The following is a 15,346-nucleotide window of genomic DNA, read 5'->3' on the forward strand; positions in this document are numbered from 1 at the left end:
GGACGTACAATTGTTAGAGCGTCTCTAGGGCTTTAGTGAGCCTCGGTTCGAGCTCTCACCTGTTGAAACGAGCGCACTCGCGGCCCGCCGCTCGCGCCTCTCGAATGACCGACACCCGCGAGAGGAGGTGGTAATTACAAGAAGAGGCGGGGCCGCGGAAACAGCGGTTTTTGCCGCAACTTTAACTGAAATCGTGACGAGGCCCGCGCACAAGAAGGAGCGCGCCGAATCGCGGCGCAGTGTGCCGCGCTGGGGTCGGAAGCGCCTCGCCTGCCTAGGCGCTGGTTGGTACTCAGGCTGCCGAGAAGATGCCGGCCCTCGGCGGTATGTCGGAGCGCGCGCGACTTTCACACCCACATCTGTCTGGTTCCTGCGGTCGGCAAGTGCCACACGTTTCTCCGCTCTGCGCTGTTGGCGAAACAAGTCTGTTGCCACTCTGTGAAACCGCAATTACATATTTTGAATTTAGTTGCTGAAGGCGGGTGATTCGACAGTAACTTCACATGAACCCTAGAGGTGTACACCAGGGTAGGTCCGACCCTGGAGGTTTTTGTTTGTTGCTGTGCAAGCGCTACCGCACACTCACAACCTGCTGCCACATGTGTAAAGTCAGCGTTGAGTGAGACTTTGTAGAGGAGGGACGTTCGAAGTCGTAAGACATCGTTGTTTAATTCATTTGACAAAAATACATTACTGGCCATTAAAATTGCTACACCAAGAAGAAATACAGATGATAAACGGGTATTCATTGGACAAATATATTATACTAGAACTGACATGTGATTACATTTTCACGCAATTTGGGTGCATAGATCCTGAGAAATCAGTACCCAGAACAACCACCTCTGGCCGTAATAACGGCCTTCATACGCCTTGGCATTGAGTCAAACAGAGCTTGGATGGCGTGTACAGGTACAGTTGCCCGTGCAGCTTCAACAGGATACCACAGTTCATCAAGAGTAGTGACTAGCGTAATGTGACGAGTCGCCATTGACCAGACGTTTTCATTTGGTGAGAGATCTGGAGAATGTGCCGGCCAGGGCAGCAGTCGAACATTTTCTGTACCCAGAAAGGCCCGTACAGGACCTGCAACAGGCCGTCGTGCATTATCCTGCTGAAATGTAGGGTTTCGCAGGGATCGAATGAAGGGTAGGGCCGCGGGTCGTAACACATCTGAAATGTAACGTCCACTGTTCAAAGTCCCGTCAATGCGAACAACAGGTGACCGAGACGTGTAACCAGTGGCATCCCATACCATCACGCCAGGTGATATGCCAGTATGGCGATGACGAATACACGCTTCCAATTTGCGTTCACCACGATGTCGCCAAACACGGATGCGACCATCATGATGCTGTAAACAGAACCTGGATTCATCCGAAAAAATGACGTTTTGCCATTCGTGCACCCAGGTTCGTCGTTGAGTACACCATCGCAGGCGCTCCTGACTGTGATGCAGCGTCAAGGGTAACCTCAGCCATGGTCTCCGATCTGATAGTCCATGCTGCTGCAAACGTCGTCGAACTGTTCGGGCAGATGGTTTTTGTCTTGCAAACGTCCCCATCTGATGACTCAGGGATCGAGACGTGGCTGCACGATTCGTTACAGCCATGCGGATAAGATGCCTGTCATCTCGACTGCTAGTGATACGAGGCCGTTGGGATCCGGCACGACGTTCCGTGTTACCCTCCTGAACCCACCGAGTCCATATTCTGTTAACAGTCATTGGATCTCGACCAACGCGAGAAGCAATTTCGCGATACGATAAACCGCAATCGCGATAGGCTCCAACCCGACCTTTATCAAAGTCGGAAACGTGATGGTACGCATATCTCCTCCTTACACGAGGCATCACAACAACGTTTCACCAGGCAACTCCGATGAACTGCTGTTTGTGTATGAGAAATCGGTTGGAAACTTTCCTCATGTCAGCATGTTGTAGGTGTTGCCACCGGTGCCAACCTTGTGTGAATGCTCTGAAAAGCTAATCATTTGCATATCACAGCATCTCCTTCCTGTTTGTTAAATTTGGCGTCTGTAGCACGTCATCTTCGTGGTGTAGCAATTTTAATGGCCAGTAGTGTAGTTTTTGAAGGGCCGTTCTGGTGAGTCTGTCGAATCTTCAGACAGCGATGAAGCAAATACAGTCGTCCACGATAAGAGTGGTCATTGCTGCAACACAGTTGTCCGTAAAGGAAGAGGCCAGTCAGTTGCCGATAAATTGCAGTTCATATTCCAACAGTGTGGAAATAATGAATGAATGGATTTATGAATAATTGAGAACACCAAAACATACTTGTGTAATATTTTCAGCTCACGGAGTGAATAGCGCCTTCATCTGATTAAGCTGTAAATAATGTCTTTAGATCCTGATCATCTTCAAATTTCCTCATTGAAAAGCTTCCGTGACAGATTTTAATTATTCTCGAGTTTTGGATGCCCTATATTAGTATTGATTGAAGAAGTACGTGGCAGAGGTGAAATAAAACGCGTTTGGGAGATGAGGGTCCAATTTCAGTAAAAGTAGTCTGTATTCATGCAGTTTGACCAGCAAATAATTGAGGGTCAATATGACCCCGATGTACAGTCAGGGTAACTAATTCAGATTTGTACACTACAAAGGTTAGCGTAACGTGTCAGTAAACCATCTCATTCAAGGTAATATATAGAGCAAACAGCAACGTGTCCTAATGTATTCGTCCTTTATATGGTCTTATAAGTAGAGCTTATGTATTTAATAGTTCGTTCTCGGAATATGAGATGATGCAACTAAACATAAATGTCCCCTATTTGCAAATACAGAACAATGATGACTTATAATAACGAAAAAAGTAAGAAAACGGCTGAAACAAGTGTTAACCAGACACAAATTTAAAGATCCGTAATGATTTTATTCCCTGTATAACTGGCTGTGGGAAATCAGTTGAAAGGTTGGAGGAAAGCAAGGGTATGTTGTTTCGTTGTGCTATATAGCCAAAAAACTGGTTTGCTTTAGCTGTCCACGATTCTCTCTGCTGTGAAAGTCTCTTGATCCCCGCAAAACTTTTTGTTTATTTACAGTTATTGCTATCGCCGCGAACCCCTGCAAAACTATGCCCATTCATCCATCTCGGCAATAGATAGACGATAAGAGAGCGTATAGGAGACGATTTTCTTGTCAGTTACGACCATAGGAGGGTAAGGACAACGCAGCAGTTCCCGAGCGGAGAAACAGCGACCCGGTAGGTAGTCCACCCCTGGCTCCTTCGGTCACCACGCTACCACGCTGAACTCACAGCTATCGCCGCGAACCCCTGCAAAACTACTGCAACCTATATCCATATAAACCCGATTACAGTAGACGAGACTTGGTCTCCCTCTGCACTTTCAACACCCAGACCTCACTCCATTACCAAATTGAGGTTCGTTCGTGCATCAGATGCGTCCTATTAACCAAGCCCATGTTTTAGTCAAGATTGCCATAATCTTTTTTTTTCTCGGTTCAGTTCAGTACCTCTTCATTAATTACTCGATCTACCCATCTATTCTGCATTCTTCTGTAGCACCACATTACAAAAGTTGCTGTTCTCTCCTGTTCGGTGTATCATCTGCGTTTCACTTCTGTGCAAGGATATTCTCCAGACAAATACCTAACACTTAAGCATAGCCGGCCGGGGTGGCCTAGCGGTTCTAGGCGCTACAGTCTGGAACCGAGCGACCGCTGCGGTCGCAGGTTCGAATCCTGCCTCGGGCATGGATGTGTGTGATGTCCTTAGGTTTAAGTAGTTCTAAGTTCTAGGGGACTGATGACCTCAGAAGTTAAGTCCCATAGTGCTCAGAGCCATTTTTGAACTTATGCATATATTCGTTACTAACAAATTTGTCTTTTCCGAAATGTTATTCTTGCTGTTGCCGGTCTGCATTTTATGCTCTCTATTTCGACTGTCATCAATTTTTTGTTGTTGCTCAAATAACAAACCTTATCTACTACCGAGTGTTAGCATGAGAGTGTTCTTTTTTTAACCGTGAAAATATATGGTGAAGTAGTATCTATCAGTTCTCGTAAAGTTAAATCAAGAAGACGTAGAAATTCAGATTCATGCAAGTCAGCTTCATTTCCCTTCTCTTTTGACTGTTCACTCCTTTAGAGGACTGATTATGCTCGTGAGTGTGAATAGTGACGAATATTTTTACTGCTTGGCCAACATTGTGTCTAATACCTAATGTCCTCCCAGAAACTTGAGAATAACCATCTGTAAAAATATAGACTGCATTTAAAGCGATACGTGGTTGCTTCAGGCGGCTGCAAATGAGGCACCCCATACCGGTGACTATCATTTCACATCTTCGTTTTTTACTAAGAAAAAAAACTGCCATTGAGTAAAAGTATGCTGTTCCCGGTGGTTACGATATTAGTGAAGGACTGCTAGTTTTGCGAATGCGTCACAAAACCACCTCACACGTTGCAGATAGCTCGATCACACGTTCTGCCCTACAATTAGTATAGCTCCGTTTAGATGTAAACACACATTCCCTGTGGCCCAGAACAGGTAAATAAAGCCCCCACTTTTTATTTGAAGAATTATTGGCTAAGTAATTAAAAACTGGTCAGAACAGTGACTGAAAGTGTAAAACTCAAGCAACAAATCTAAAGATCCGCGGTTCGCTGCCCAGTCGGATCAAAACATTTTTAGTACTACGTATCGCTTCTTTCGTCTTGTGGTAATGATTTGTATATGTAAAAAATGCCAAGTTTCACAGGAAACCACGACAAACTTTAGGTATCCCCATTACTAGCCGAGTAAGTCAGTTTACAGGTCATAAAAACGAAAGAGCGTTTCCAATGCACTATGCGAGTGCGTGGTGGTGAGATCAACCTTCAAATGGTTCAAATGGCTCTGAGCATTATGGGACTTAACATCTTAGGTCATCAGTCCCCTAGAAGTTAGAACTATTTAAACCTAACTAACCTAAGGACATCACACACATCCATGCCCGAGGCAGGATTCGAACCTGCGACCGTAGCAGTCCCGCGGTTCCGGACTGCAGCGCCTAGAACCGCACGGCCACCGCGACCAGCTGATCAACCTTCCAGTTGTAGACACTTTAGCAGGTCTAAACAGGAGGTTGTTAGAACGTCGCAGTAGGTTGACGCAATAAGTCTTCACGAGCACTTCTCTTTGTATCTGTAGTATCCGCATGTGCACTGACCGAGGTGACGCAGCCAAAACACTGCACTCGTGGGCAGGAGGAACGAGTTTCAAACCCCTTCCGCTCATCCCTGTTTAGATTTCCCATTTTAATTTAAAATGAATGCTGGAATGATTCCGTCAACATGTCCACAGTTCACATCCGGGAATGATTGCCTAATATCTACCCCATAGAGGTCACTTAGAAAGGCAAGCAGTGACTCACGGAGAGGCGTACAAGCTGTCATCTTTCTCACGCTCCATCTCCGGATGGGAAGAAAATTAAACAGAATATGATACTAGAAAAAGTACTCTGCCACACACATCACAGTGATTCGCAAGCTATAGCTGTAGATACAGAACGTCGAAGAGAGGGAGAGGTACAGTTAGTGGTAGACTGGAGGCTAGATAAGTTTGAGATTATTGTACATTTCACAGCATTCATGTTGGAAATTGGCGAATAAAATTCCAGTGAAGAAATATTTATTTCTGCAGACGATGAGATTCATACTGCTCCACCTGTGGAACGCAAAAGAACAGCGATTCTGCGGGGCATCGATTCGACAATTCTTTGGTACGTTTACGGGGTACCAGCTGTCTGCACTAGGCCGTTGGTTTGTTGTCAGCGTCCCAGATGTGTTCTGTATGTTTCAGGTCAATCTAACTTGGTGGCCAAGACATTCAAGTGAGTTCACTGTCATGCTGCTGAAACCACTGTAGCATGATTCTGGCCTTGTGACACGGACAGGCTCCCTGCTCTTTGAACAGCGCTTCGCCTGGATGACGGGGTATCCGGACACGACCACCAACCTGCCGCATTGACCCACAATCCGATCTCGATGATCCCTTGCTCTTCGCGCTCATAATTACGGACGCCAAAGTAGGAACTGGTAATGTTTGTCTTTTGCCGACCCTCCTGTTCAATAGCGTGCACTGAACGGTTTTCTCCGAGACACTTGTGCCTGTACGAGTATTGTAAATCATCGTTAGGCCTGCTACAGATCACTGTCCACCCCGATTTATAGACAGGGCAAGTGCCCGACTTCCAGGACGTATGGTGAAATGTGGTCGTTCAACACCCTGTCGCTTAATTGTGGTCTCACGATTCTTCAGCCACTTCGCTAAGATGCTTACGACAGCAGCGTGCGACCAGCCGACCAGCTTCCGACATTTCCATTCACAGGCGCTGCGTTATAACAGTCTGCCATTGTCATTCAGCATGTCAGTGGTTTCCGCTATTTGTAGGTCGTGACGTCGCTAGAATAATCCGCCTTTACGTATCTGCTCCACATACATACGTTCCTTACTGCGTCACGTGTCAGCAACGCCACTTGGCGCCATTCAGTCTCGCGGTGCGCAGTTGTCATGTTTTGATTCATCCGTGTAATGAAGTTAGTATTCCGTGTACTGCGGAAGCAATTAGCTTTAAACGATACGTGTAACTGATTAACATGCTACCCAGTGGCCAGTACCCAGTTAGTACCTAGCATACAACAAAAAATATTCATACTGCTCGTGTTCGTGACTTCCGTAGTTACTATACACCATTAAAATTACTTCATTAATCTGCAACCAAGATCCAACGAGGACAGCTCATCGGTCGGTAACGCAGCAGCTCGTGTAGCTAGTGTGAGGATTGTTTCAGGTACCGAGCGATAGCGAGATATTACAGTTCGCATTTAGCGCTGAAACTGAATTTTTTCTGTACTGATTTTGCTCTTAAAGGTTAGCTTTAATCGCCGTGAAGAAAGCGATCGCCGTTTTACTTCTGCTGCAGATTGCTGACCGCGACCGCCGTTTTCTTGGATACATTGCACATCACGAGGTTGTGGTTAGCTCAGGACAAGAGTTTAAATACAGGGCTACTAAACGTGTCGTCTGCCGCAGTTCAGTCATTGGCCACTCAAAATCAGCAGCCGACCTCGCATTTCTGACATACCTAACGGCAGCCATTTCCAACATTGCTCCACGTTACATATTAACAGCAAATTGTGAAGTGAACCGCCATGTTTGTTTGTCATTTGTAACCGAGCGGTAGCCGGCAGCCGAAGCGGCAACACTGTAACAGTAAGTTACAGACCTCAACAATCACGTAATTTTAGCCGAATTCTAGTGGTCGTCTTCAGTCGGGCTTATATCGGTGCTGTGCACGCATCGCCATGAGGTACGGTACAGTCGTAGCTGGTGCCACACGGCCCTACGCCCTGCACGTGTTCTTGGTGAGTAATCCGGTTACCAGCAATCTTGTTACGGGGGCGGCACTGTCGGCATAATGCTGTTTGTATAATACAATTAGCGGGCCGGCGGCGTGCGTACCGCTATGGTGCGGCGGTGTATTTTCGGTGCAGCCGAGACGACTTGGCGGCGTGAGAGGGGGAAACCCTAGTCGGCGCGCCTGTCGCTTCCGCGTCCCCTCCGAGAGCGGTAGATTCTGCCGCAGCTCCTCGACACAGCGCTGCCAGCGCCAACGTCGTGGTTCGCCTCCTAGGGGGTAATCTACTGTTGTACAGGACACTGTGTCTATGACCCACGACCGGCAGGCTTGTCAACATCCACATTTTTATTCAAGGGTAGTGTTGCCATATTCCCCGATTTTTGTGGGTGTCGTGATCAGTCTGCCGTATGTCTTACGCAAAATGTAACGGTCTAGTGAGTAGATCTGTAGTCTACGACCCCGGAAGTCTGCGTTCAATCCCAGTCAGGTACGGAGATTTCTTCTCGCTTGAGGCCGTCCAGGACGGACCAGGTCCACTTGGGCTGCTGTCAGATTGAGTAACGGCGATCTTTCCAGGGGAAGAAGGTCGGCTGGGGCGAGTGACTCATCGCCCATCCCCCTCCTAGTGCCGCGGTGGATAGAAGGGTGTGATGACTGGGTGTTGTGTGATGTCCTGAGGTTAGTTAGGTTTAAGTAGTTCTAAGTTCTAGGGGCTGATGACCATAGATGTTAAGTCCCATAGTGCTCAGAGCCATTTGAACCATTTTTTGATAGAAGTGTGCACCCAGTCCGATAGTCCGATCACTGGCTTGCGCCGTAGACTTTACTCTTTCGGCCACTGCTAGGAATTCACTCCACTTAATCACTCCAAAATCGGCCAAGTACATGAAAGTTCAGAAATGAGTTTTTGAACTCGTCTGTGGCGTTAACCGTGAACTAGGAATAAGGTACGCGAGGAGATTGCGATCAGCCGATGAACTAACAGAACTAGTGAGCGCGTGCCCGAAATGCGCGTTTCAAACACATTCAGCTGCGCGGTCTCCATTGTTGTATTATTAACACTAAGCCGCTGCTTCCTGAACAGTGTTTCATGCTCCCTCCTATCTCTCTCTCTCTCTCTCTCTCTCTCTCTCTCTCTCTCTCTCTCTCTCCCTCCCCCCCCCCCCTCTCTCCCCCCCCCCCCTCGCCCATTGACCGACTGCTGAGCCAATTGCCTCTTTGTTTACTTCTGCTGAAGCGTGTCGGAAATTTTTTTATTAACAGCCCAAAGTTACATTTTTGATGAACAGAAGAGTGCCTTTGACTGAAGATGTACTAGTGAAGAGCTGGCGCAAAATAACGTGGTCCCTGTGCAGAGGCGAATTTCAGAATTGAGAGCCACACCTCATTGCCTTATTTCTGATCTTGAAGACAGGCTTATGCAGAGTGGAAGAAAAAATATAACGACAAACTGGGGCGGGTTCTAATGTAGATGGCATCTTGAAGAACAAATTGAGAATAGAACCTGAGTCCGGATACGCCACCAAACGACGCTGCGGTTACGGGGGAAAAGCTTGTTGCTACGGTACCTCTACGGCAATAAACTTCAATTGCAGCGCTGGCGGAACGCAGGCCGAACACCTCGCGCTGTCCGTGACAGTGTTCTGAACGTTAGGTGGTGTCTGATTCGTGCACGCCTCTCACACCACCACCGTAGCGACCACTAAGAGCGTGACTGCAGGGGCGCCAGCGTTACAACTCACGTTTGCTGCCGAAAGGGTAGCTTAGTGGCAGGCGATGGCCCCTTATAACTCCTGACGCTTTGCTGTGTCGTTTCCGGACATAAGTGTCTGTTCTCACTCAGTTTGTGCCTCAAGACACAGTCTACACTTTAAAAATAGCCCAAATTTGTCGGTACCAAGCTTACTGTTTTCGCATTACCAAAATGCCTTTGTAGGTCTTTCGCTTATTTTTCCATGCGCTTGATCAAGAAGAGTTTGCTTATCATCCGCGAGTCTCTTTTTTACACTTCGAAGGGTAATCAGCATGAAGAAATTATTTTGTTTAAAAAAATAAATAAATAAACACCTCTGTCAACAACCTATCCCGCCGATGAAATTGACTTTCACTTTCACTTTCACTTTTGCGCGCGCGCGCACACACACACACACACACACACACACACACACACACACACACACACACACACACCACCTTCCGCCTCCAGCTTTTGTAGGCCGCTTGTTTTCTGCCTTACGGTGACGAGCCGACAGGAACAAATCGGGGTTCTCTCAATTGATTTGGTCAACAAACAAAACGTGCGCCACCCGTCCTACACAGTCTTCTCGTAGGAAATTCTACGTACATGTAAAATACGTTGTGCGTTTGCTTCTTACATACTTATAGCGTAAATTGTGTCACACGTATTTAATCACGCATCCTGCACCCCAATATTGCGCACTGTCCAGACGTTACCAGCTGTTGTTGCTGATGTGACACTTGTTCATAATGTTCATCTTCCAAAGAAACAGCGGCGATTGAATCAAATGGTTCAAAATGGCTCTGAGCACTATGGGACTTAACAGCTGAGGTAATCAGTCCCCTAGAACTTAGAACTACTTAAACCTAACTAACCTAAGGACATCGGCAGGCCGAAGTGGCCGTGCGGTTAAAGGCGCTGCAGTCTGGAACCGCAAGCCCGTTACGGTCGCAGGTTCGAATCCTGCCTCGGGCATGGATGTTTGTGATGTCCTTAGGTTAGTTAGGTTTAACTAGTTCTAAGTTCTAGAGGACTAATGACCTCAGCAGTTAAGTCCCATAGTGCTCAGAACCATTTGAACCTAAGGACATCACACACATCCATGCCCGAGGCAGGATTCGAACCTGCGACCATAGCAGTCGCGCGGCGATTGAATCCACCACTCGATTCTTATATCTCGAAAAGCAAGGTGCATACAACTCACAAACCTCCACCTACCTAAAATGCATTCCATTGCCGGTAATTCGTTCAAAAGAAATTGTCGTAACAGAGCCGTATACGACATTTTTACACGCTACGTGAGTACCTTACGAAGCCGCGTATGCCAATACCAGTACTTCTTGCTGCCGTCGCAGGTAGGCCGTAGCAAATCGGCCACAATGGGCCCCCGCCAAGGACTTATCAAATTCAAATGTAGTGGCAGAAAAAGAAAGGAAAATTAGTAAGTCTTGACTACTAAACGAAATCGCCATGATGTAATTCCAAACCAAATATCACGCGAAGAGATCCTGAGCTTCGATTTATAACATTTTGTGAGAGTAAGTACTTAATAGGAAGCACCAGGTATATCTGATAGTGTAAGAAGCCCCATCAAGAAACACGTATAGCACATTGATGGCTACTGCACAAACTAGTCTCAAGTGGAACATCACCTACGAAACACACTCTTTTGCCTTTCCGACCCGTAGTGATCTTCTACTACTTGTACCACCTTTCTTTTTCCCACTGAGATGCACAAACAATATGAGACACAGGCCAGAAGAATGTAGTTCACTATTTCTCTTGTAAGGGAAAAGAGTACAGTTTCTTAGACCTCTCCGAATAAATGTTGACAGGCCTTTCCATTTCGATCTGCTTGCATCACTTGTTCATGTCACACAACGACATTCCCAGCGAGGGGCAGGTGTGGCAAACCGGCATCCTGCTTCTCCAAACAGATAGATATATCAATCCGAAGAAAGCTAGAGTACGTACGGCGCTACGGTCGCAGGTTCGAGTCCTGCCTCGGGCATGGGTGTGTGTGATGTCCTTAGATTAGTTAGGTTTAAGTAGTTCTAAGTTCTAGGGGACTTATGACCTCAGATGTTAAGTCCCATAGTGCTCAGAGCCATTTGAACCATTTGCCAGTACGTACGGATATTGACTGGCAGCAAATGCACCCAGAGCCCCCTGTCGTGAGATCTCAAAACTGTTTCGTCATCCGCCACGATATTCTCTCTCCGCCTGTAGCTCGAAGCTACCTCGTACTGCTCTCTTGGGACATCTCTCTCTCTGCCGGCCGTTGTGGCCGAGCGGTTCTGGGCGCTTCAGTCTGCAACCGCGCTACCGCTACGGTCGCTGGTTCGAATCCTGCCTCGGGCATGGATGTCTGCGATGCCCTTAGGTTAGTTAGGTTTTAGTAGTTCTAAGGTCTAGGGGATTGATGACTTCAGATGTTAAGTCCCATAGTGCTCAGAGCCATTTGAACCATTTCTCTCTCTCTCTCTCTCTCTCTCTGTATCTCTCTCCCCCCCCCCTTCCGCCCCCTTCTCAACAATGTGGCAAACGTCCCTGAATTGAACGCTAATCTGCATGTACGTTTTTATATTTAGAGTCACCTTCCATTCAATGCCCGTAATTTTGAATCACATTAGGTATTTGTATTTGGCGTGAGTTTTCATGAGGGAGTGTTTCTTGGCACGTAACAGCTACATTTGCAAACTGTGGTAAAATGCTCTAGCCATAGTATGCTAAGCATGTTATTGCTATTGGAATAACACTGGCACCCGCTCTCTTCTTGGAAGTAACAGCAGTCCATTCTTATTTGGACCTGATGTTCTTTCATTATGCAGTACGGCTGCCGTTTGAGTTGTGATACTGTTCGATCTAAATTTTCAGCGTCTTTAATACGACTATACCGAAAAGTGCTGGTCAGCTCTCTACCTTAATGCTCAGTGACATACGCTGTTCCAACGGTGCACGAAAAAAGTACTTGGGAAAGCGCTGAATCTAACAGGGAGCGCTTTTTGCACTAATGATTAACTGTGTTCTCTCGCCCTTAACTGATTTTCATTATCAATAGCTCTTACATCTAAATGTCTTTTAATTTCTCCCGATTTGCTTCGTATCAGAGAAAAATTATTTTTGAACCATTAGCTATTGATTAAGCATCACAATTTCTCGTGTATTTTTGTCTGTTTGTCTTTGGCAGTTTTAAATGTGGCCGTAAAAGACGTTTAAACTTTGTTGTTGATACACCTATATACCCGCGCATCTTCTTCTCTTCCCTTTCAGTATGAACGATGTGGTACTAACGGGTCTCTAATCCCATGAAATATTGTTATTGAACTGGAATTGCTGCATTCCCATCCGAAATGATCTGCTGCAGTTCTTGAAGACTATGATGGTTGTTGCAATACACCTAAATTTTAGGGCCCCCCACACAAAGTATTCGCACACTGATAGATCAGGTGACCAGGGTGGCCAACTAGGGCCGCGACCAGACTGATCTCTGCTAACAACTCTGTCAGACGTGAAGATTGTGTAAATGTGCTCCAAGGTTCGGCCGGCTGTATGGAAAGTTGTTCCATCCTGTTGGAAGTAACTGTAGATCTTTTCCTCCCCACAAATTCACGTCCATTCGCATCCACTCGTTCGCGCCACTTTTATGTGCCCCACCCTGTAAATGCGAGTTTAAATTTATAAATTCCTCTCGTCTGCTGACAATTCAGGCAGTGTAGTGGACGTTGTGTTATTACGGTAACTCGTTTGTTTGCAAACTGACAAGTACTTATTCTTGGATTCTTTACGATATCTGACTGATGTTTATTTTTATATGGTAGAAGAGCTTTATTATAAGGTATCGCTTCCTATTATCAAGTAGCTCGAATTCGAACCTCATCCATGTTCAGGTATCAACAATCAACTAATTAGGAGGGGGGATGGAGAGGAGGAGGGGGATCCATTACTCCATCTTCAGAGAATGTGGGTAGAGCTCACGTGCCAACTCGGGGACTTCGATCCGGTCAGCAGTCACTCATTTGTTGCTTGACAGCCGTTTAAAGCTATTCGCAACTGCTTCGCGGAATCGCTACCCATGCACATCGGCGGCGCACTGGACTTTGGCGGCTGTGGAAAATCTTCGCCAGACTGCCTGGTGTGCAGTTCACATGCGCTGTTTACGTGTCTATCCACTGCAATGCAAAGAAACGAACATACTAACGGGAACATTACTCAGTATATAGAAAGAGTGAGCCTTTGGTTATAGACACTGCATTCCCTTCCCCAGGATAGTGCGTTCAAATCTCTGTCTGGGCAGGTGATTAAGGATTCTGTGGTTTATTTAACTCATTTAGACAAAAACCAAGCCAATCCTCTTTACTATGTCACCAGTGACTTCCTTCCCCATCCGTATCCAAATACGTACAGTATTTCTTTGTCAGTCGGTCAAATTTATCTCTAATTGTCAGGAATATTCCTCGCAGCGTTGTTCTTGCTGTGAAATCTTGCATTTCCGCATGCCGACAACACAAAACCGTTACACTGTGTGGCGATCGTAAGAAATACATGCGCTTCCATCATTCAGTTTACCTAATGGGACAACTACTAAGGATGTACGAATTTCGTATTTAGCTAACCAACAGAGTAAATAAGGAATCGTAATTTCAGTAACCAAAAAGCGGAGGTCTTTGTATGCAAAATAATTGTCAGAATGCAGAAGATATTTTTCTTTAGTAAAATAAATGCATATCTGGAAAGTACATTGTCAGAACATCTAAAAATAAATTGTGTGCCACAACTTCGTCGCATCGCACTCTTTATATCTTCAGTAGGGTGTGTTATTATTGGAGTAAAAAAGAAAGGGAAATTGTATCGTCGTACATTGCTTATTATTTCTGTCAAGGAATTTTAAGCTTAGCTGTAGCTAATTGCTGGAAGTATCAGGTCGTGTCGCCATATATCTCCGTATATTTATGGTTTTGAGCGGGCTATCACCAGCATCCACTGCGTTACCATTAATACACCACTTACATATCTTGACCCATTACTAAAAATACACATTGGATGAAATTCTCGTCTCCTCATTGTTGCCATATGTTATTGAATTGCAGTTATTTTGGGATTGTGTTTATCGACTTGTTGGAAAAAGGCAACGCTCTAGCAACTCTTCAGACTTTGTACGTAACATAATATCGGAAACGCATCGTGATAGGTATATCGTGATAGGTATATGTTCCATTAAAGATTTTTAATGAGGACCTCTATCGTATGCTATTTTGCTTTATGATTTCTGTTTGTAACGGTCTCTTTAATTTCAAATGTGCATTGACAAAGTAGCACATTCCATCTAAATTTTCATCAAGAAGAGAACTCAGCTTGGAGGCCTGTAGACATCTTCTGACTTGTAATAACTGGCATACCACTTAGTTGACGATGTTGCCTACTATTAAACTTGGGATTGTTAACCCTACCTCTACATGGAGGACCAGTTGTTACAAACTAGCTGGCCGTATTTTATTACTAGTGATATACCTTTCTTGATATGACAGCTTTTCTAATTGCGTTTTTTTTTCTGTTGCAGAAGGTGGACCCTGAGCTGATATTCACAAAACAGGAACGTATCGGAAAGGGTTCGTTCGGCGAGGTGTTCAAGGGGATTGACAACCGATCCCAGCAAGTTGTCGCTATTAAGATCATCGACCTCGAAGAGGCCGAAGATGAGATCGAGGACATTCAGCAGGAGATCATGGTGCTGTCGCAGTGCGACAGTCCCTTCGTCACCAAGTATTTCGGCTCCTACCTCAAGGTAAGTAAGCTGGTGTGAGTCCGAAGAACATATAGTTCCTACAGTTAGTCTCTCTGACCTGCGTGGTATAAAACTAATCTGTTTTGTAGATGGCGACCGTAGGTGGAACCGATCACTGTGTCATTGCTGTCTGCATTTTGGTATGAGTTTCAGAACAATGACGTGACCAAATGAGTCCGTGACAACCACTTTCGAAATAAGACGGTGCTACTAACACCAATAATACGCACCAACAATTAGTGATCCACCTCTTTTAACTTGTTCAGCATAGTACTCGTAGTCAGTCTTATGTCGATATAGGTTCCTGCTTCTCTTTTATAGCAATATACGTTATGTGCCCTTCCCTCAATACATCAGCTGTACGGATAAAATAGATGTCTTGTAAGTTGACTCCAGGAATGCATGTCTTGTACATTAATATGTTTCTTTTCGAAGCTATC

At 45.7% G+C, this 15,346-nt stretch overlaps 1 protein-coding gene across 1 annotated transcript in view; it reads left to right on the top strand.

The window, feature by feature from the left end:
• The window catches only part of LOC124595905 (serine/threonine-protein kinase 26-like), a 180,192-nt gene that overhangs the window by 100,673 nt on the left and 64,173 nt on the right, over positions 1-15,346 (top strand). Inside the window, exon 2 of the mRNA XM_047134816.1 lies at positions 14,682-14,906. Coding sequence (XP_046990772.1) covers positions 14,682-14,906 — 225 coding nt within the window. The remainder of the gene's footprint in view (positions 1-14,681; positions 14,907-15,346) is intronic.

Source organism: Schistocerca americana, chromosome 2 (assembly GCF_021461395.2).
Source record: "Schistocerca americana isolate TAMUIC-IGC-003095 chromosome 2, iqSchAmer2.1, whole genome shotgun sequence".
Lineage (NCBI taxonomy): Eukaryota > Metazoa > Arthropoda > Insecta > Orthoptera > Acrididae > Schistocerca > Schistocerca americana.